The sequence below is a fragment of the Gracilinanus agilis genome, chromosome 3, assembly GCF_016433145.1.
Source record: "Gracilinanus agilis isolate LMUSP501 chromosome 3, AgileGrace, whole genome shotgun sequence".
Taxonomy (NCBI): domain Eukaryota; kingdom Metazoa; phylum Chordata; class Mammalia; order Didelphimorphia; family Didelphidae; genus Gracilinanus; species Gracilinanus agilis.
The window spans coordinates 425,594,239-425,618,534 of record NC_058132.1 but is presented as its reverse complement, the minus strand read 5'-3'; the positions used below and the strand labels follow the sequence as shown (position 1 = coordinate 425,618,534).

The 24,296-nt window shown below is 31.7% G+C and overlaps 1 protein-coding gene across 1 annotated transcript in view; it reads left to right on the top strand.

Annotated features, from left to right (window-relative positions):
* USP25 (ubiquitin specific peptidase 25) overlaps positions 1-24,296 on the top strand; it is a 206,661-nt gene that overhangs the window by 131,141 nt on the left and 51,224 nt on the right. Inside the window, exons 12-19 of the mRNA XM_044670322.1 lie at positions 367-462; positions 1,684-1,845; positions 3,290-3,498; positions 5,390-5,460; positions 6,246-6,474; positions 8,047-8,247; positions 19,798-19,937; positions 22,234-22,347. Of these exons, the coding sequence (XP_044526257.1) occupies positions 367-462; positions 1,684-1,845; positions 3,290-3,498; positions 5,390-5,460; positions 6,246-6,474; positions 8,047-8,247; positions 19,798-19,937; positions 22,234-22,347 (1,222 nt within the window). The remainder of the gene's footprint in view (positions 1-366; positions 463-1,683; positions 1,846-3,289; positions 3,499-5,389; positions 5,461-6,245; positions 6,475-8,046; positions 8,248-19,797; positions 19,938-22,233; positions 22,348-24,296) is intronic.

Here is a 24,296-nt window from a genome sequence, read left to right as displayed (position 1 = left end):
GACATTAAAAAATGGCATTAAATGACAAATACCTTTAATGCTAGCATATATCTTTTGTAAAATTTGACCGAAATGGTCAATGCAGAGAGAAAATTAATTTGTGAAAGAATGGTATAGATATTGATATTTTATTTAAACAATCTCAAAAATTATAAAGATTGAGTTTTATATAGTCAAATAAGATGGTTTATTGTATCTTAACAATATATAATTAAGGAGAGGGGTTTTTTCCCATAATAATGCATGAGTTTAAATAATTGCATTTAAATTACTTAGAATTGAGCTTAGTATTCATTGCAAGTGATATCTACTTATGGTGCTAAGTTCATAGAAATTCTAAATACCAGTTTTTTATTTTATTTACAGATATATGCACAAAAACAGAGAAATAACAAGAATTAAACGAGATGAGATCAAGAGACTAAAAGAGTATCTTACAGTATTACAACAAAGATTAGAAAGGTATTCTTTATCAAGTAAAAAATACAGAGTACAGTTTATTTTTTTATGATATTCTTCACAATTAATATAAAAAGTATAATCATAAAGATGGGTTTTAATTTCTCTTTTAGCACATAATAATTGTGATAAGAGCCACTCTTTCTGGGCTGATGTAGGTTTATGATTAGTTTCGATACATATTTAGTTTTTAAGCTTTTTCATCCCTGAGTCATTTTACATTCTTAAAAATAATTAAAGATCCCTCCACCCCCAGCAGAAAAGCTTTTATTTTTAATGTATTTAATGAGGAGGAGGAGGGTGTATGTGTTTGAGTTTGTTTCGACCTCACAGACTTTCTGAAAGAGTCTCAGGTCCACAATGGTCAACGTGAACCACTTTGAAAATTGCTGCTTTAGATTATTCCTGTCAAAATGTCAGGACTGGCTTCTACAGTTATTTTACAATTATTTTGTTTTAAAGACATGTAAACATTTAGTGGAAATAATGAGGCATAACATAGCATATAGTACTTGTTAAGATAATAATAATAGTTATTATTATTGCTATAGTATTGATATGCCTTGACATTGCTACTTAGATAATGATTAACCATAACTATTTCATTTGCCATAAAATCCAATTAATCTTAATCCATTTTCCCACCTTTTATTCTGTTTCCTTGTAAATTGAAAATCAAAACTTCAAAAACTTGAATATAAAAATAATTAATCCACTTTTAAAAATTAATCATTTTTTTAAATTTCTGTGGCTAGGCAGGGTTGTAATTCTATTATAAACCAATTAGAAGTGGATGAGAGCCAATTCAGCAATTACATTTATTGTGTGACAGGTGATGAGTCTAAAAATAAAAGTATGGCCAGTCCATGAAAGAGCCTACAATAATTATATTCATTAATCTGGGGTATGACAGTGAGAAAAGAAGTGAAGTCTTTGAATGAAAACAATATGAATGCACATACATATATGAATACACATGCATGCATACAGAAGAAGTATTAGTGAATCAACTTTGATGATTTAAAATTTTTTTTATTTTATTATTTGCTCCACTAGCCTTTTTCTATATGTAAACAGATTCATTTGATTTCATAAGAAAAATGGTGGCATAAAGTAATTTCATTTTATCATTATATAACAGGTGTTTGAAAACTCTAACAATTGCTGAAAATGGAGCTTCTTGAATATATTAGTAAATGCATTCGTACATTTTATGGTTAACAGATATTTAAGCTATGGTTCTGGCCCTAAACGATTCCCCTTGGTAGATGTTCTACAGTATGCCCTGGAGTTTGCCTCAAGTAAACCTGTTTGCACTTCTCCTGTTGATGATATTGATGCTAGTTCCCCACCTAGTGGTTCCATACCATCACAGACATTACCAAGGTAAAAACATTTTTTAAATGTGAGGGGAAACATTTATTACAGTGTGACATTTAATATGGAGAAAGATTCATTTAAACAAAATGTAACAAAACTTTTCTTTACTCATTTGCTATACTAGATTAAAATGAATGTTTTTATAAAATGTTTAATTTTTAAGCTGAAAAAGTTGAGAAAATGCATGTTTTCTATATATTAATTCATAGCTTATTAAAGTAGGTTCTGTTGTTTGTATAGTTTTAGGAATTTTGATGTATTTAAAAGCATGAAGTAAAACATACCTTTCATTATAAACATTTTACCCTTACAGCCTTGTACTTTTAAAATAATGATACCAAATAATACTGATAGTTTATACCATCATAGTAATACAAGCTGATAAGCACTATCCAAACATCATAACCATGTATATGTAAGGAGGCTTATCTATTTTTGTTTTCAAGGTAATTGATATATTCAATTAACTTCAGTTCACTTAAATTTTTATTATGTGCTTAATTACTCTATTGCAAAGTACTAGGAATTCAATGATTTTAAAATGTTAATATTCTGGTTAAGGGTAGGATATACACTATTTACACTGATAATGGTATATTAGTATATAATGGGATAATTGAGAAATTAGGGGAAATTTAAGGAGAATGAATGCTTTTGTAGGGGGTAGAAGGAACACAAAGAGGCTTGCTGGAGGAGATGACTGAATTAGAACTTAAAGGAAAGGATGTATTCTGAAAGGCAGAAATCAGAAGCAATTGTATTCCATACTTAAAAAAGATAACAACTCTAAATACATGAAGGTTAAAGATGTCATGTCAAATTTAAGGAATATGTAGTGGTCCAATTTGTCTCAATTGTACCACAAAGGCTAAATAGTGTACATTTTTCTCACTTGAGAAATAGGGCTAGAAAGGTAGATTAGAGCCAGATTGTAAAGGGCCTTAAATGCCAAGTTAATGGTAAATTTTTTTTAAGCAAAAGAGTGACATGATTAGGAAGATTGGGAAGAATGATTTTAGGAATCAGATGTGCGAGAAAGGGCTATAGGTTTAAGCAAGAAGAAATGTGAGAATTTGAGAGAGTGTGTGTGCGTGTGTGGAGAGAGGCAGAGAAAAGACCTGGAGTTAATGGATTTAGAACTGACAAGTTTTAACTGTTTGGACTTGGTGGGAAAAATTTTTAAGTGAATAATAGCAATGTAACTATTGTTTTGACCCTATTGAACAATGCAAGCTGGAGGGTTTGCTCTTGGCCTTTTTTATTAGTTCATTAGAATACAGAAATCAAATTTAAGTATCTAATTCTTTTATTGTTTTTAAAAAGTTATATCCTGACAACATGCATCAAATAGTATTATTATAGTTCTTTTAAATATTTGTTTATGTAAATATTGAAGATTTGTGACTATATGACAAGCTGTGTTGTCTTATTCTATCATTTAAAAATGCAGCCCAGCAGAGCAACAGCAGGGAACTCCTTCAGAACTACCAAGCACATCACCAACACCAAGATCATTCATATATAAGCCATTTACACAGTCACGAATACCTCCAGATTTGCCCATGCATCCAGCACCAAGACACATAACAGAAGAAGAACTCTCTGTACTAGAAGGCTGTTTACATCGCTGGAGGACTGAAGTAGAAAATGACACTAGAGGTAAGATAGTTAATGTAGTTTAATAGTTTTGACCTCAAGATTTCTTGTGTTCAGGGAAATTGGTTTCTCTGTAAATTCCATTTCTAAGAACATATAGAAATTATCTTGTGATTTTAGAGTATCCTAGTTCAAAAGTTGACAAGCTATAGCCCTAATGATTCACTGCCTATTTTTGTCTATAAACTAAGAATGATTTTTATATTCTTGGGCCCTAAGTTACTGGCTTTTGGTCTACTTTTTAATTTAGCCTTGTCTAATATAAATGAATCTTTAACTTTTTACTCTCTTATAATTTGAAATTGTCTTAATAGATCTTGATTGAACTCTTCTTAATCTTAATGGATATTTTATTTATTCACTTGTACATTTAGTTTAAATGTTTTAAATAGAATTTTCTTTTCATGTTGACATGCTCTTTTTTTTTTTTTTTTTAAGCCCTTACCTTCCTTCTTGGAGTCAGTACTGTGTATTGGCTCCAAGGCAGAAGAGTGGTAAGGGCTAGGCAAATGGGGGTCAAGTGACTTGCCCAGGATCACACAGCTGGGAAGTGTCTGAGAACAGATTTGAACCTAGGACCTCCTGTCTCTAGGTCTGGCTCTCAATCCACTGAGCTACCCAGCTGCCCCATGTTGATATACTCTTAGAGAATATATTCAAATAATATTTGTTGTATGTCAAATTATACTTCCTATCAGTTTAATATAATTTATAAGTGTTAATTATAAATTATAATTATGAGATCATAAATTTTATAAATAATTATAAATAAAATTTATAAAATATGAAAATATTTACAAATACACATTAATTCAATTAATTATCTTTGATTTTAATTAAATTAGATTTAATTTAATATAATTTAAAATTATATTTTACATATAAATAAAATAATAAATATTATAAATTATAAAATATAAACTAATATAATTTATAAATCTTTGATCACTGATAATATGAAACTAACATTACTAATTAGAAATGAAATTTGTAGAGTATCTTGGGTTTTTGTTGTGCTTATGAACATTGTCTGTGACACTGAGGTAAATGTAGATGAGAAAACTGGTTAGGGTCAGATAATACATTTTTCTTCCTGTAATTTCAGTTATCTTTTTCCCTCTTATTTTCCCCTATTGTACACTTTCTGATTTCCTCTCCTTGTGGTTGCCTTGGGAGCTCAATCTCATAGCATCTCAGCCTCTTTTACACTGGGCAATTTACTGTTAACAATCCTAGATACCTTCCTCAAGTAATTCATGTGGATACTGTGCTCTTAGCTTCAGGCTTAGCAGAATGATGCATAATCACCCTCCCCCCACATGTCCTATCAGCTATTGCCAACACATACACAGTGACCTGTCCTAGTGTCCTCTCCCCCTCTGTCTCTCTTCCTTAGTTCTCCTACTTGACTCAGTGTCTTTATCTTTGTAGCATTGGTACTGTGAGGTTTGACTATTCTGGCATTTCAGAACTTTACAGTGCTAGGACATCAGGGTTTTGGCCTCCAGCACACTTTTATTTCTGGAAGGGCTACTTTTGGTTTTTTTTTAAGCTTGATATTTTAAATGTTGAACATATACTTGGAATTCCATCACAAAAAATACCATTCCAAATAATTCTCACCCCATCTGTCTAGTTCATAAAGGGCTTCAGAAAATGGCCTATCTATTTGAAATATATTTAAAACAATAAAATTCTCTGCAGTAATAGTGTTGGGTTTCATGAAGTATATTTTGAATTAGCAATGTTAAAGGTAATGTTGATTTTAGGGATAGATTTCTCTCATAATGTTATAGAAGAAATAAAATCTTATCTTTTTCCATTTAGCTTCAGTAGAAGTATGTTATACTAATTACAAAGTGATTGCTATTAAAATATTTCTTTATTACCTTAGATTTGCAGGAAAGCATATCTAGAATTCATCGTACAATTGAACTAATGTATTCTGACAAGTCTATGATACAAGTAAGTGAAATTCTAAATTGGGAGGTACATTAAAATTATATTCAGTCTGACTTATATCTTAAAACAGTCTAATTTTCTCACATATTTTGGTTTGTATTCATTATTTTAAGTTTTATATTTTAACAATTTCATTTTTTTAGCTTTTTAGTTAAACCATTTTCCATAAACTATCTTTTCCATAAACCATATCTCCAATACTTTTGTTGGTTTTGTAAAATTTATCAAATATTATTTTTCATTGAGTCATTAGGGTTTTTATTTATATTCTTGAGGGAGGAAATGTCATTTCTTTTGTTGTTGGAGGTAAAGTCAACAAAGTTTTTGAATATTTATTTTATACAAATCACTGGGTGATGGTAACCAGAAAGTTTAGATAATTAGATATTAGTCAAGGACTCTAAACCGTTTCATATTCATTACCTTCTAATTATGATGTGTTCATATACGTTATTGAGAAATTTGTTATTAGCAAATAGTAGTATAAATATGTCAGTACATACCCAAACATCATCTTCAAAATAGAATATATACTTTTTTTGTTAAGACAAGTATCCTTGCCTTAAATAGATTAGTCAACTATTTGTTATTTATGTACAACTATATGTTATTCATGTTATTTCATCTAGTGTCCTTTAGCTGTAGGAAAGTCTTCCATTTTGTTCACCCAAATATAAATTCATATATATTTTGGAAATAAGAACATATGAGTTAATTTTAATATTAACTAATTTATTATTTGACATTAACTAGAAAAATTACAAGTTAACATTTCTCCACATGTTTAGGTTCCTTATCGCTTACATGCTGTGTTAGTTCATGAAGGCCAAGCTAATGCAGGGCACTACTGGGCATACATTTTTGATCATCACCAAGAAAGATGGATGAAGTATAATGACATTTCTGTGACAAAATCAACATGGGAAGAGCTAGAACGGGACTCTTTTGGTGGCTACAGAAATGCCAGTGCATATTGTTTAATGTATATTAATGATAAGGAACATTTCTTAATAAAAGGTAAGGATGCAAGAATATGAAATAAAATATGTTTACTTAAGCTAATTTACTATTCTGAGAAAAAATCAAATGCTTTATGGATCTATTTGATACTGGGTCAGTTAATCTGTTAATAATTGCTAAATCATTATCTAAATTATATGCTAAATCAGTGCCAAAGTATTATTCTGTTTTATAGGTGAAGAAATTGGAGGTTGAGAGGTCAAGTAGCCTTGGAAAATATAACATAATTAGAACTAGAATTTAGTGTTGACCATGTTTGTGCTCTTTTCCTTGGTAAATCATGTGTTATTATATAGTAGCTCTTTTATGATTTATTGAGGGCTTATGTGTGAACAATTAATCCTGTCATCATTGCTAAATTTCACACATTTTTTTTAATTAGGTGGCTAAAGAATACTATGAATAGGGGCTGGGAAGGAGAAAGTGGAGAATAGTAACCCATTCTACCCTAACATCTCATTTATTTTTAGTGTATTGTAAGAATTTTAGTCTTAACACTTTTCCCTTTATTCTATCTGGGTGATTTCCTCATGATAGAAAAGGTGTTTTGTTTAATTTTTTTTTCCTTTTTGACTCATAAGAGAAATATAAATGACTATTTCAAACAAAACAATCCTTGTAAAATGTTTTGGTAAACATTAGAGTTATATACTTTGTATATATACTTTGTTTTTTGTTAAAAGTTTATAGAATAGTATACTAAATGTAACTGCTTGAGATCACTTATGATTTAAGTTAAAGTTTTATCCTGGAATGTGACAAAGATTCCTGATTTTTTTTTTGTTTGTTTTGTTTTTTTTTTTAATTTTTTAAACCCTTAACTTCTGTGAGATTCCTGATTTTTTAAGTCCCTCTAACTCAGATCACAGTCCTTCTATAATTTACTGTAGCCAAAAAAATCCATTACCATATTGCCAACCTGGTGGTGACCCTTTTGAAACAATTTAGGCAGATCCTTGAGCCAAATATAGGTGATCCATCACCAGGTATATATCTGAAAAGTTTCCAATTTTGTGAGGACTTGCTATAGAACTTTCATTCTACTGGACTATTCTTTGAACAACCAGAGTCAACTCCATTCTGTGTTGGGCATTAAAGAATGCGCAACAAAATATTGTACAATTATGGGAGACTTCCATCTTTACTACTTATAAATCCAGAAGTAATTTCCTTCAGTTTTCCCTAAAAAACAATACCAATTTGTGAATAGGCATAAAAAAGGTATTTTCTTATAATTGCATCAGTTGTGGTATGCCAAAAATTCAAAATTCCAAACCTTAATTCTCATTTTTGCATATTAACTGTGGAAAAAGCACAATACTCTAGATTTATTGAAGAGCAGTATATAAAATTGCTTTCCAAGTGTTCTTTGATGTATATTTTTCTGTTTAACTTGTTGTTTTTAGGTAGCATAAATTTGTCAACAAGACTAGATTTATTTCCTACATAATATGAACAGCACACAATAAAAGCTCAAAATATTTGTTGAATTAAGAATATATTCTGTTTTGAGAACTGCATTTCTTCATTCTTGATCACATAATAGTCTTTGAAATATATGATTTGCAGAAGACTTTCATAAGGAAACTGGACAGAAACTTGTTGGAATGGAAACACTACCTACTGATTTAAGGGACTTTGTCAAAGAAGACAATCAGAGATTTGAAAAAGAGCTAGAGGAGTGGGATCTACAACTTGCCCAGAAAGCACAACAGGAAAAGATTGTAGCCTCCCAGAAAATGAGGGAGCCAGCACCTTCTTTAATGACAGGTTAGCCATTTTTTCCAATAGTTATATTTCAAATGTTTAACATAAAATAAAAAATATATTAAATACATAGATGTATAAGTAAGTTCTCTATACATAAATATATGCACAGTGGATATTCATACACTTATACATGTGTAATACATATGTATTATAGATACACAGTATGTAGTAATAATGGGTTTTATACACATATTCCATTGACTGTATGTGTACTAGAACATTGAATTTCATCAATGACTTCAAGGCTTATTAATGGCAGAGTTCTATTTTCTAATTCCACTAGACCAATGATCAGCAAACTATGGCCCACAGGCCAGATGTGGCCCCCTGAAATGTTCTAACTGGCCACACAACATTATTCCTAATCTGATGAATACAATGAGTAGGATACAATACAATAAAACTTCAAAAGAGTTGCCTTAGAAACAGACTGACAGATGAGGATGTCCTTTTCCTTTCCTTTGGCGCCCCCTCTTTAAAAAGTTTGCCCATCACTGCACTAAACTAAAAATTTTACTCTTAAGCAAGATTTGAAGTGTGATTATTTTGAGTCAGGTGTATCTATTTTGGAAAAGATTTAGAGACAGAATTCAATAAAACTACAAACTATGTCTATATATATACATACACACACACACACACACACACACACACACACAAACAAACACACATTATGTACTCAGTAACTTCAGTTCATAGACATAGAACAGGCAAATGAAAATGTATCCCAAAAGTTAAGACTCAGAATCAGGAAGTGAAAAGGCAAAGTTTTGTAAGCTAGACAAAAACTTCATACTGGATAACAGCAGGCAGACAGAACAGTTTCTGTGCTCTTAATTAGCTCATTTGATCTTTAAAACAGCCTTTTGAAGTTAGCGCTCTCATTATCCCCATCAAAGAAGGAGATGCTAAGAAAGGTTAAATAATTTGCCACAGGTCCCAAAGCTAATAAGAGTCTAAGGTGACATTTGAATTCAGATCTTCCTGACTTCAAATTCAGCAGTCTCTTTTCTTTGTCACTTAGCACTCACAGTACAAAATAAAATTTCAAAAAGGAATGATTCTTTAACCAACATGGGAATCTTTTCTAAATAAATGATAAACTTTTAAAAGAAATCACAGATATCAACACTAAATTAGAAAACTATTTGAGACAAAAAGAAGCTATGCCTAAAACTCAAAGATGCTTCAGTTTGACCTATTTTTAACCAAGCAGTTGATGTATTAAAATGGGAAATGACTAAAGGAGTAAGCCAGTACACACTTTCATCATTTTCCACTGAAATGTATCTTTTTCCGTGAAGAAAAAGACCAAAAGAATCTAAAAAATTACTCAGATAAGGAATATTTTCCTCAACTTTTCCTAAAGTTGTCCTTTATCAGAATTTTCCAGGTAACTCTTCTTCATTTTCCATCAGTGACTCTGCTTTAGTTTCTACTTTACCAAACATCATGCCTAATCTGATTTTCAGATCATCTGATCTCATCTAGCAGGTTTTGATAGTCAACTCTTTGTAGAGATTAAAATTAATATGCAAAAGCTAAGTATTATATTTTATAAAGTTTTATTTACAATAAAACTAACATAAAAACTAGAGTGAAAAAAGGTGCTAAACTAATGAGCCATGCTTGTGAAGAAGAGAAGAAGGAGTAACATGACCATGCAAACGTGGAGGAGCAGGAGAGATTAAAGGAAATTTTGGTAAATACTAAGGGACTTCTGGGGGATGAAGCCCAAAGGTTCAAAATCTCCATTTATACAACTTCCTCAACTCTATTTCTTGTCTCTCCTCTGATTATTTTTCTCTATAATTCTCAATAAAGGATCACTTTAGAAGTTTTAAATGTATAAAGCTCTTTGTAAACTTTAAAGAATTTTATCATCATCATTGTAATCATTTATCTCTAAATAAGATCTTTGTTCCCAGGTGTACAAAAATATCACTCAAACTCATACACTCATTAATATAACTTGGACACAACTTTTATTATGTATATCCTTGATGTATATTTGATAATATCCTCGGTAACAGTTCTTGTATGATAATACATTTAGTTATCTTCTTTTACCATTTCTTTTTAATTCCTTGTTAACTGATTTTCTTAATTTGTTTACAAAGTTTCTGTACCTTAGCATATGATCCATTTTTGTGTCACACATACCAAAATAAATGTACTTCTTTCTGTTCCACTTAGTCATCATCAGACATCTATCATGCTAATTTTTTCTAAAATTCTATTAAGATATTTAACTCCCCTCGCATGTTTTAACATTTAAGAGCATGTTGAGGACTCCAATTAATCAGTCAGTCAGTAAATACCTACTAAGTACTTTACTATATGCAATCACATAGTAAATATTTAATGTTTGTTGAGCCGAATTTATTGAATTAAAAAAAGAAAAAAGGTAAAAGATAGTCCCTTACCTTGAGGAGCCCACAATCTAATGTTGAGAAACATGTGCAGATAAACTATATATCAGATAAATAAAAAAATAGCTGCTATAATTTTACTGTTTATTTCTTCCTCTAATTCATTTAACTTGTCCTTTTAAGTTCATAACTCAAAAGTTCTTTAACTGGAATCCATAAATCCCCAAGGATCCGTAGATCTCATAGGATCCAAAAAAACCCTACATCTTTATTTTTTTATAATCTCTTATTGAAATTTGGCATTTGCTTCATTTATGAGTTTAAAAAATATTAGGCATTGATACAAAATTAATTAAGAATGCTATATTTAGATATTATTTCATTTGCTGAATATATATGAAGTATTGGTATTATTAGCAATAATAACAATATGCATAACATTGTTTCCCTAGTACTACTTGTGAGTTTACCTGAGGCCTAAATAAATTCTGCTTGAGACCTCTTTTCTCTGTGTGGATCTGTGTTTAAAGTAATTTTTTGGAAAATAACACTATTGAATTATATTGTCTAATCCATTCTGTTACCCTTCTCCATTTTATGGAATGTTGATTGTTTTTTACTTTTACTGTTCTTATTTTGTACTTTTTTCCTATCATAACCTTTTATAATTTTTCCTCCTTTTATTCTTTCTCATACTTTACAAAGAAGAAGGTGGAGAAGAGGGAGAAGGAATATGATCAACACTTAGTGATTTATTACTGAGGTAGTCAGTCTAATTGTAAGACCAACAAGATAGACATTATTTTTTTGAATCTTAAAGCCTCTCAAAGCTATATCTAAAATAAGAATTATGTGGCCAGGTTTAAGCAATTTCATTGGTCTCTAGAATCAAGGATTAAACAACAAGATAAAAATTTGTTGAATTAACAACAGAGAAAGACAATATTCCCTAAACCATAATGAGCAATTATTCAGCACTCTGTTCCCCTCAAAGAATACAGAAAATAAAGAATGACTAACTAAAAACAAGATATACAAATCAGAAATAAAAGTCTAGAATAGTCAGAAAAGAAGAGAAACATAATGAAGAGAATGAAGGAAAGACATTTTTCTAAAAATAATTTTAAAAAATTTTAAACTAATTAAATAAATTGAAGGGAAGGAGAGGAACAAGTTTTATTTGAGTATTTAAACTGAGAGAATTAAAAGAGGGGAAGAATTAAATGAACAAGATAAAAAGCAACCAGAAAATTGGAACCTAATAAATAAAATTTCCAAATTTGGTAAACATAACTTGTGGCACAATATGATGAGAGGAAAAGAGCCAATGGGAATAGAGTAGCCCTAAAAAAAAAAAAAAAAAAAAAAAAAAAAAAAAAAAAAAAAAGATTATAAACTAGAGATTATAATATTTGTTTTGACAGTAGAAAAACAAAATCTTAATTTGAGAAAAAATTTTAAAAACAAATGGAGGAAAATAGAATAATTCCAATAACTTTAAATGTGAATGAATTAAACAGCCTAATAAAAGGTAAAAGAATGATAGATTAGGGGGCAGCTGGGTGGCTCAGTGGATCGAAAGCCAGGCGTAGAGACAGGAGGTCCTTGGTTCAAACTTGACCTCAGACACTTCCTAGCCACGTGACCCTGAGCAAGGCAATTAATCTCCATTGCCTAATAACCCTTACCACTCTTATACCTTGGAACCAATTTGATTCTAAGTATTGATTCTAAGACTGAAGGTAAGTGTTATTAAAGAAACAGAATGATGGATTGGATTATTTTTAAAACTCACAATATATACCTTATAAGAAATACATTTAAAGAACAAAGACATAAACAGAATAAAAATGAACTAGAAAAACAAATTTACTTTTCATCAACTGAATCCAAAAAATTAAGCAAAAATAAACATTGAAAACTTTAAAAAGGATAAATAAGAAAACTACATTTTACTTAAAACAGACAAGAAACCACTCAATGCTGAATTAAATGCTTCAGATGCCTTAACATCTAAATGAATAAAGAAAATATTACTTAAGCTATAGAAATACATAGACAGTAGCACAATAGTGACAGGAGACTTCAATGTCCTTTTCTTAGTTTTGAATAAATTTAACATAAAGATAAACAAAATATAGAACTGGACAAATTCCTGGAGAAATCAGAGTTTAAAATGTTCTCAGTGGGACCAGAAAATAAACTATATTTCTCAGCACTACATGGAACTTTTGCAAAAATTGGATTAGACATTAAAACATAAATACATTGTAAACAAACTCAAAAAATCTATAATAGTGAATTCTTTATGTACCATAACATAGTAAAAATAGTAATTGACTCTTAGAGGTCACAATGAAAAAACACAGGTCCCAATAGAGATATGAGATACTAAATAATGAGTGGGTTAAAGAACAACTCTTAGAAATTAATGAGTAAAAACAGTATATTGGTAAAACATCCCAAAATTTCTGGGATACAGCTTAAAGCATGTCTCATGGAGAAAAAAATCATATCCCTGCAAACATATTAATAAAATTGAAAAAAAAAGAATATAATTAACTTAACATATATTTAAAAAAAAATTAGAAACCAACAAGCATAAAATAAGAAAAATAGAACTGATATAAACTCAAAGAAAAATGAATATTCTGGAGCCCTTTCTTTCTACCCCCCCTAAATATTATGGAAATGATAAATAAAATTAAATGCTAGTTGTTTGAAAATATTAATAAAACTTTTAAAAAACCAATGATTCAAAAAAAGAGAGCAGAAAATCAAATCAACAAATCAGCAAATGAGCAATATGAAATCACAACAAAACAAGAAAAATTACCAAAAATAATCAGAATCTGTTAAGCACAATGATACCTATTATGCATAATTATATGCAAACAAAATGAGAACATAAAAGAAATAGGAGAATGTCTTCAAAAATATCAAATACCTATGCTATCAGAACATTGGACAGAAATTTGAAGTAGCCTATCCTCAGAAAAGGAATAGAACTATCTGTAAAGGAACTACCAAATTTTAAAAGTTCTATTCCTAATGGATTCATCGGAAAATTTAAACTTTTAAAGAATAGTAGTACCCATACAGTACTCAATTTGCATGGTATTTAAACCACCCAAATCTCCAAAATTAAGAATAAAAATACCCTACCAGAATCCTTTCAGGAAACAAATATTGTTACAGTACCTGAACTAGAGAAAAATAAAACACAAAAGGAGAACTGTTGGCCAATATCATTAATGAATATTGATTCTAAATTGAATCCTATCAGATATTCAAGAAATTATTCATTATTACTAAATAGGATTTACAGAGAGGAAAAGAAAAAGTTTATTTTATCTATTTATACTTTTAATGTTTTATCACATTTACAAAAACTATTTTAGAATTTTATTAACAATAACAAAATTCTTTGGAAAAACAAACCATTTGAAATAATCAAAAAATTACTGAAAGAGAAGAATGGATAAAGAAAGAAGAGTACTTAGATTTTTTTTTTTTGATGAGGCTATTTTTCAATTATACTGACTTTTGCAGATCTTATTCTTTATTGTAAATCTTTAATTTTTGTCTTTTACAAAATCTTATTGCTAGATTTTCTCCTTTTTATAATAGTTTTAGCATATTCTTTTGTGAACTTTGTATTTTCTTGTTAATTGAACCATTTTTCTGGATGACTTTTTTTTTCCAAGATAGAATCATTGTATTCTTTATTTTTATTTATCCCTTTGGTTTGTATAAATACTGGATTTTTTTTATTATGATGTCTAAAAAATATAGTATCTAGTTTTTGTTTGGTTATGGTTACTAAAGAGTCTGCTGATTTTTTAATTAGCCCTGCTTAACACATTTTTGTTAATATGTTTTTTTAATCTTTATCCTCCTTTTTTTCTTCCTCTTGATATACCAGTGATTCCCAAAATGGGCTCTACCGCCCCCTGGTGGGTGCTGCAGCAATCGGGGGGGGGGGCCAGTGCTTGCCACAGGTGCATTTATCTTTCCTATTAATTTTGCTATTATAATTTTTAAAAAATTAATTTCCAGGGGGCTAAGTAATGTTTTTTCTGGAAAGGGGGTGGTAGACCAAAAAAGTTTGGGAACCACTGTGACATACTGAGTTCTCTTAAAAGCGCCATTGCATTTTTTGTAGAGACCACTACTTTTAGATAATTTTTCTGCCTTCTGCTCCTAGATTTGTATTCTTCATTGACTTTTCTCTTCAAAATTTTATCTTGCTTCATTTCTTCCAGCATGCTTGTGATTCGTTGCCAATTTTTTTACCCTGTAAAACTCTGCTTTTGGGTTTTTTTATGCTTCTCTTTTTTTCTTGGTTAATTTCTTTGGCTAAGCCATAGTATTTCTTTATTGTAATCAGTGTTTTCTCATGTTTACTCATGTTGATTTAGGATATCTTTTCTTTAGTTCCCTCTTGCACACTTTGATGGCTTGTGTTGGCTTTATTTGGTTCCATCCTTTACGTATTGTGAACATAGTAAGCCAGTATTTAGACCCTACTTTCTTCCTCAGACCTTGACTTTTGAACTAGTCTTCTGAATTTTCATTGGAAGTTGTGTTCTCAGACTCTTCTTCCTCTTGAATTATTATTCTAAGTTACTTGTTCTGGAGATCATGCCGATTTCAGATCTCCTGCACAGTTCTACCAGTTATAGAACCTAAGCAATGGGTTGATTTTGTTTTCTGTTGTGGCACCCTATGTATTGATGAATAATAGGCCTGTTTACTACCACAACAACCTGTAGAACTGATTCTTTCCTCTGAATCTGTTCTAATAGTAATTGGCTCCAGGCCTCTGATTACTGGATGCTAGTTTATGGCTTATTAGCTTCCTCTTTAGAATGCTGACTGACTTCATTTATATTTGCAGCAACAAATACTGACTTTTCTTGTTATTGTTCTTCTGCCACTTCTGGCAACTTCTGGTCATATTTTTGTGCAGTTCTACATTCACTGGGAGAGTTTACTCTTGTTTCTCTATGGTTTTCTTTCTCATTGGTCTTTCTGAGGTCTTTACCAGTTATTTGTCAGGATTTAAGTGGAAGACCTGGGTTTTCCTATAATATTTCACATTGTCAGTTAGAAGAACTGACATTAAATTGTTCAACTTTGCTTGGATATTGAAGCACTTCATTTTTGTTTATATTTTTTGGCTATCTTTTAATTCTTTAAAAAAAAACCCTTCCCTTCCATTTAGAATTAATACTGTACATTATTTCCAGGGCATAAGAGCAGTAAGGGCTAGGCAATGGGGATTCAGCAACTTGCTCAGGGCCACACAGCTAGGGAAGTGCCTGAGGCCACATTTGAACCCAAGACCTCTAGTACCTAGGCCTGGCTTTCTACTCACTGTGCCACCTAGATCTTATAATTATCTTGATGGATATTTTGTTGTTTTTATTTAGTTCTAGATAGTTTAGTTGTTTTATTTTACCTTGTGATATTCTGGGATTTTTGTTGTTATTTTTATAGTTTCGGATCTTAATGTTTTCCATTTATTCTTTTCATTGAGTCTTTAATTTGACTTGTATAAAAATTCATATGCTCCTTTTATGTTATTTTCATTCTCTTACCAACTTTATTCCCTTCAATAGTCTTATATTCAAAAATCTGTTCATATCTACTAATTGTTTTTTAAATTCTGTGTTGAAATCTCTTTTTTAACGTTATATCCATTCCTACTTTATGAATTTTGCTTCACTTTTGAATTGTTCTGGAATTTTTTGTTATTCTAGGCTTTTTTTGGAGTCCATAAGATTCTATCTTTTCTGAGATACTATTGATTATTTTACTTTAATTTACATTACAGTAAAGTTGGGTTCTCTTATCTTAAGTTTTGCATTTAGTGGTTTCCACTATCTGCATCAACCCAAAGCACTGGAGCTTGAGAAAAGCACCAGAAGTTCACATACAGCAGTAGCTTGCTCCAAATGGTAATGCTTCCCCTTTCACTTTTCTTTTGTCTTTTTAAAAAAATTTTTGAGGTGTGATGGGAAGCCAGAGAGAGCCAAGCTAAGGGGCAAGTATGGGTAGAGAGCATATGTTTGGGGGTTAGCTGGTGTTCAGTTTTATCCAAGGTTTCAGGCATTGCTGGGAGCTCTTGGAATGTTTTCCCTACAGATATGGAGCCCTACAGGATTCATATTAATTAAATGTGTTTTATATATTCTCTTTGAGTTTTTACCCATTCTTCCATTCCTTTGGGGTATCCTTTCTTTTGAGTTCTGTACCTTCATTGAAACTTTTTCTCTTTATACTCTCTTTTTATTCTCTTTGAATTAGTCACATCATATAAATGACTCCTAAGACATTAACATGCCATTTTTTTAGCCATTTCTTTATCTGAAGGGTGGGTACCTGCTTAATTTACTTTGTTTTTCCTAATACAAAAAGTGCAACTGAATATTTTATATGGGCCTTGTTTTTTTGTTATTAAACTCTTTGAAATATAGCCTTATAATCTGGATCTCTGAGTTACATAGTCAAGTCATTTTTATCACTTAATTTATAATTGTTTTCCAAAATGGTTTATAGTCTACTACTTGTACTGCTAGATTCACTTACTTTACTGATTGTGTTTCCTTAGCTGTTTTTTTCTTTATCTTTTCATTTTTTAATTTTATGCATGGAATTATAAGAATAAACAGAGCCAGCTACCAAAGTTATGAAGAAGGGAGATAGAGAGAATCTATGAGGAAGACCCTCTCTAGCTCTCCCCTCTTGCCAAATATACACTGCCAAGACTTCAAGGGGGTGTCACCCCAAAACTGGGTGACTTGGATGGACGTGCTGCCCCACAGGATTTGGGGGCAAGGCTTCCCTATAAAAGGAGGTATGGGAGACCCCAATCTGATTCTGAATGAGGGCGGGGTTCACGCAAGCCTCCCCCAAGATCAATTAACTTCACAGCAGGGGGTCTGGCTCCAACTTGGAGGCAGCCAGACCAAGCTGTGATTCCCCTCCCCCTCGACTCTCAGGCACTCTAGAACACTATCTGACTAATGAATAGCTTTTATTCTTTGCAATTCAAGGGCTAGGGAAAGGGGTGAAGGGCAGAGGGATTTTGGGGTGCCCTCTATTTCTGTGGAGTCCGTTGAGTGGGAACCTTTGGGGTCCTCACTCCTAAGTGTCTCCCCCCTTGTCCCTTCTCCTTCTGTTTCTATATATATATATATATCTATATATCCTTTTTTATAATTGTAAGTTAGACCTGGAAAAGGGTCTCTCAGCAATGTTGGGTAATGGGGGAAGGAGCCTAAGAGATCGCTCCCAAAATGGAGTCCCAAACTTAGCTGGCTCGATGATTGAAGTCTTGCTGGGTGAGAAGTGATGGGATGCCTTTGACCAGGGAATCAGGGTATCAATGTCCAAAGATCCTCAGGAAGCCTTCAGGACTGTGTTCGAGCTGAGATGTTCTCCTCCTCCCTCTCTCAGTCCTCCTCCGGAAGTCCTTCCTTCCTCCTTCCTCCTTCCTCCTTCCTCCTTCCTCCTTCCTCCTTCCTCCTTCCTCCTTCCTCCTTCCTCCTTCCTCCTTCCTCCTTCCTCCTTCCTCCTTCCTCCTTCCTCCTTCCTCCTTCCTCCTTCCTCCTTCCTCCTTCCTCCTTCCTCCTTCCTCCTTCCTCCTTCCTCCTTCCTCCTTCCTCCTTCCTCCTTCCTCCTTCCTCCTTCCTCCTTCCTCCTTCCTCCTTCCTCCTTCCTCCTTCCTCCTTCCTCCTTCCTCCTTCCTCCTTCCTCCTTCCTCCTTCCTCCTTCCTCCTTCCTCCTTCCTCCTTCCTCCTTCCTCCTTCCTCCTTCCTCCTTCCTCCTTCCTCCTTCCTCCTTCCTCCTTCCTCCTTCCTCCTTCCTCCTTCCTCCTTCNAAAGAAAGATCCTCAGGAAGCCCTCAGGACTGGATCTGAGCAGGGATATCCTCCTCAGAACCTCTCCTCCTTCCTCGAAGAACCTCTGCTGGAAGACCTCACTTTTTCCTTTTCTTCCTCCTCCAGAGAATTACTCAGAATCCCCTCTTGTCCCAACTGTCAGTAACTGTCACCAATGGGCTTCTTCTGGCTCTTTTTGTCCCATCCCCCATCCTTACAGAATGTGATTTTTTATATTTAGGTTGTCAATTCACTTGGAACTTCTTTTTTTGTGGAATGTTCAGTAAAATAATTTTCTAACCAATTTTTTGTCAAAAACCATTTTTATGACACTTCTTATCGAATCAGGAGCATATTTAATATAACTGATGTGTATATATATATATATTTATATAAATGCATTTATATTAAAATTAGTATATTCTTCCTTAAGTAATATCCTACTTGGAAAGTTTTTAGAAATTATTAATATGTAAAAATATCACAAGCTGTAACTTAGAAAGTTCATTAGGAACAGAGTGATGAGGCATTCAAGATCTTTCCTCTTTCTGTCATTTTTCTATATTTCAGTATTCACATTTTCCAAATTTATAGTTATTATGATTAGCAGACCTTCCTATGCATTGGAGATTAGGAAGGAAATATTGTTTTTAAAAATCCACTATTTATTAAATGTATTAAATATATGTTAATTTGCACTGATATTTTCCCATAATGATATTTTGGTGTGGAGATAGAACAAAAAAGCTACTTCATTTACTAAAGTTAATTGTGAATATCTTTTCCAAGTTTAGATTTTTTCCCTGTTTTCCTTAGTTGGAGTCTTTCATCTAGGGATTTTTTTCATAATACTTGGAGTTATATAAACTAGAAGCATATCCCTTTATTCATATTTATTGATATTATTTTAAAGAGTAATATAAAATATATTATCAATAGTTAGTACAGTTGATAGAGTGCTGGACCTGGAGTCAATAATACTCATCTTTCCTGAGCTTTAATTTGACCTCAGACACTAGCTATGAAACCCAGAGCAAGTCTACATAACCCTGTTTGCCTCAATTTCCTCATCTGTAAAATTAGCTGGTAAAGGAAATGGCAAGTCACTCTAGTCAGTAACTTTGTGAAGAAAACTCTAAATGGAGTTACCAAAAAATCTGATGTGACTGAAATAACTGAATTGACAACATAAAGTTTATTATATGTTTTTTTAAGAATTGTTAAATACTAATTAATTTGACTCCTTTTGGGATCCACATTCACTATGTAATTAATTATTTTGTCATTAAGCACCAACAGAAGAACCTGAATACCTAGAACAACCATCAAGAAGTGATCTCACCAAGTATTTGAAAGAAGAAACAATGCGAGCAATTACCAAGGCATCATCAGAACATGAAGATAAAAATCCTGAAACAGTTTTACAGCTGGTAAGAATTTTATTTTAGCTGTTATGTGAGATTGGGAAAGTATCTGTGTGTGCGTATGCATGTTTTGTGTGTGTGTTGAAGCTTTTTTTTTCCCCCCAAGGGAGTTTAGAGAAAAGAACATTGGGTTTTTGGTTCTGGGCTCTCATCCTATTTTTGCTCCTAACCTCACTGGACTTTGGTTTGGACCAGATAATTTTAAAATTCCTTTAAGATTCTGTAACTTTTATTATTATTCAATGCACATATAAACAATTAGCTTACTTTCAGTACATGCACACATTATTATAAAGAATTGACAAAAATATGTCCTATTTTTCTATTGTATGTAAATATCAGTGTCTTTAACTGGTTTAAATTGTATCTGAGGAATTATGTGCTTTATTTTCCATATAATTTGAACATATGGAGCCAAATTAAGCATATACAAAACAAAAAAGTCATTAAAAACATTAAAAAACATCATTTAAAAGTGTCTTATTTCTTTAAAGTAATATCTATGGGAAAAGAAAGTTCCCTGAGGAAGGCAATTTTTTGGTATACATAATATTTAATTATCCTAAATATATTCTTTAATATTGACATTTCCACTAGATGGATATGAAATAACATTTATCTTCAGTGTGCCATTACACTTCATAGCATCCTATGTTCTCTCTTTATAGGAAATTAGTACAACAAACTATCTTGGGAATTATAAAATCTGTTTTCACTTGGCTTGACCTGAGTGTCTACATCATTTTTTAACTCTTTAACCTCAAATGTTTTCTTCCTAAAATGGAAATATAGTACCTTTCATTCTTCACTAATGGAAATATTGGAAGACCTAAGATAATGCTTGTTAAATTACATAAGTTATATCCACAGAGATAGAAATTATGATGAATACATCATAATTTCATTTCAATTTAATATATATATATGTATATATAAGTTCACAGCATATTTGAGCTGAAATTATTTAATTTAATGGAACAAGAGAAAGTGTCATTGTGGTGGATGCACCCATGACTGTCAAAGATCACAATTCCCCTTCACTTTAATAGAAACTCTTCCTAAATCACTATCGTCAAAATAAAAAGAAAGAAAGAAATCATCTCTTAGTAAGGCTGATCCTTGAATGATAGACATCCCTTTGCTAAACCTGTCTTTGAAACTTTTTCAATATGGTATAGGATCTTCCAAAGCTTGTAACAAATTAACATAGCATTCTAGAATCCAGTGAAACATCAGAATAGTGTCATATTGTATATTAACATCCATGACTGGGGAGGATCATGGCAACTTAACAGTTGCTAATATTTACCAGGGGCTTACTAGATGAGAGCCAGTGAAAAAGCAGAAAACATCCCTTCTTTCAAGTTTTTGTGTTTCTTTTAAAGTACCTTTATTTCATACTAGAATAATATCTTCTAAACTCAATACCTAACAAATAGAAATTAGATAATTCCACAAGGTTTTCATTGATGGTTTACTTATCAAAGCATTTCTTTGTCATGAAACTTGAAGGTAGGTTAAATTCTTTAGAAAGTATTCTTTTGTAAATAAACAATTGATAGGCTCTTTGGAACTCTGTTAGAAATATCCCTTATTGATAAAGCAGTAGTTTCAGCACTTTTATAGTCTTTGATTTATTGTATGATTTTTCAAAATATCTGTAATTTATACACTTTTTACTATGGTTTATCTGGTTCAGTTAAAAGACTACTAGATATGAAGGCAGAGGTAATGGTTTGAATACTGGTTCTTTTACTTATTTATGTGACCTTAAGCAATTCATCTCACAATTCTGAGCCCTATTTGGTCCAACTGAAAATAAAGGTATTGAAATAGAATGCCTCCTAAGGCTTCTTTCAGCTTACAGGATGTGTTATTCTATCTTCTTCCCATGATAAAATATTTTTACTATACAGAGTTAATATTTCACAATAAAAAAGACATTAAAGACTATCATTTGTTTAAATAAAAGTTTCAATTATTTTTAGGTACTTTTTCAAAATAATCTTCAGGGTGCCTGAAGATATGTGTTAGAAAAATATTTTTAGAGTATAATTTGCACATGTTAAGCATTTGGTATTCAAACTATTTAAAAGAAAAAAACTGAGAAGTTTTTAGTTATCAGGCTTACAATTTAGAGGAAGAAATTTAATGTTTCTTACCTTTCTTATAGCCTAAAATAATCCAGATAGTAGTACTAGGAACTTTGCAGTCTTTCACCCCCCCCCAAAAATAGTTTTGCTGTTTTAGATTGTTCTCTTCTATTTTTCTAATTTTTCATGCTCATTATTTTCTCCTGCAGACCCCTGAAAAAGCCACCAGTCCACCACCTTCTAACCAGCAAGTTGTAGAGGTGGCGATACCTCATGTAGGGACATTTATGATTGAGTCAGTGAAGGGGGGTTATGATGATGAGGTACTGTTCTTATAGTCCTTTGCACCTCAAACTTAACTGTCTTTATTTTGTTGCTTGGCACAAGTATTTTGAGCATGCCTGCATATTCACACTTTCTGTATAACTTTTTTTGTAACTTTCTATATAACATTTTAGCTTTGCCACTCTTTTCCAGCTTCTAAATTTGATTTTGTGATCCATAGTATTGAATAACTTCCTTGATCATACTAATAAAAGCTTTAAATTGTTATTAAAACTTAAGAAAGAGTTGGGGATTATGATAAAATAAATATATCATGCTACATTTAATACTGAAATCTCATAAACATTTTTGAGCATTAAAAAATGCCTTTGGTATAAATTCTCCATATCTTGATATTATGCCTAAATTATTCTTATATTTTTGATTGGAAAGCCTGAAAGCAGTAGGGAAATGTGCAGAAAGCCAGGGAAGCCCTGGAAAAACTATAGAACAGCAAAGAGTAGTTAGTTAACTTTTATTCTTCCACTTCCTTAGGAGTTAAAAAAGATACTTTAGTGATGTTATTGCCAACTCTTTATTTATTGTACCTTCTAAGAAGTATTTGTCATATACGCCAAGTGCTTCTAGGAGAGCAAGGGAAATCTGGCTAATTCCTTTCGTGAATTTTTGGGGAGCCTAGAATTTTTTGTGAACCAGCTAGATTCTTGGCCCCTTTTTCTGACTACTGTGGAATTCTTCCCTTAGCTTTCTGGTATACTTGAAGAAGGTAGTTACTAAACAGTAATAACAACAAAGAAGAGGCAAGTAACATGGATGTAGGAGGGATTATAGCAAGCAAAATCCACCTAAAAAAAGCTAAATTTAATTATTAAATTTCCTACATTGAATATGTAATTGGGAATTGAAAATGACTGATTTTTAATGGTAAAAATGATAGAAAAAATTAAATATAAACAATTTTAAATCTCATAGCACTAGGAACTGGACCTATAATTAATTCATCAGTATAGGGAAGTGCCAGGTGAGGGAACATTTTCTACCAATCCAGATATCTTCTTCGCAATTTGTAGTCTTAGAGAGATGCCTAAACCACTGAGGAATTATGTTACTTGTCAAGAGTCCCCAAGACAGTATATGCCAGGGACAGAATTTGAACCTGGGTTTTTTCTGGCTTTCTGTCCCACAGGAATCTCATAGTAAAACCTTAATAGTGTTTTGATACTACTGCCCCGAAAAATAACTAAAAGGAGCACTGCATTTAATATTAGAGCAAAAAGGTATTCGTAGTGAAAGTAATGTAGTTTTAAGATATTTGGCTCAATTAAAATACCATAATTACAAATCTCTATATATATTAATTTTAAAATAGTACACAGCCTCTTTAATAGCTCCCAAAGAAATATATTAACTTTGTGATGCTCTCCTTTTGGTTCTTTAGTTTTGTAAACATTTTATTACATCACTGAAGATTATATAGTTGTATTACATTATCTGGTCATTAAAAAGATGACATGAAACCAAAAAAAGTAATACAAACTGCTTTCTGATATTGGTAAATTATTTCATGTAACATTTTGAAATTAAGTTGTCTCTTTGAAAGTTGTATAATTTATTTAATAAGCATGTAAGTGTTGAGTTTTCATGTTTTGGGAGGAACTTGCTTGCATAGCGGGGGTGGGTTAGAATTAATGGATTTGTTCTTTTAAACTTTCTATTTGGCTAAGAGTTCCTGTGTGTGCTTTGGGCAGTATTTTTAATTGCTGGGGTGATGTTTAACAGTGCATGTATTTTTATCACTGGCAGATTTTATGGAACATATCTGTATGTGCATATCAGGTTAGATTTACTATTGAAGAAACAAATGCTATGATTAATTTGGGAACCATGAGCAGTAGAGCTATAACGATCTTTTCTATCTATGTCCATGGGATGCTTTTTAGCTGGCATGTACATGAAGACATTTTCTTGACTTTAAAAATGTTAACCA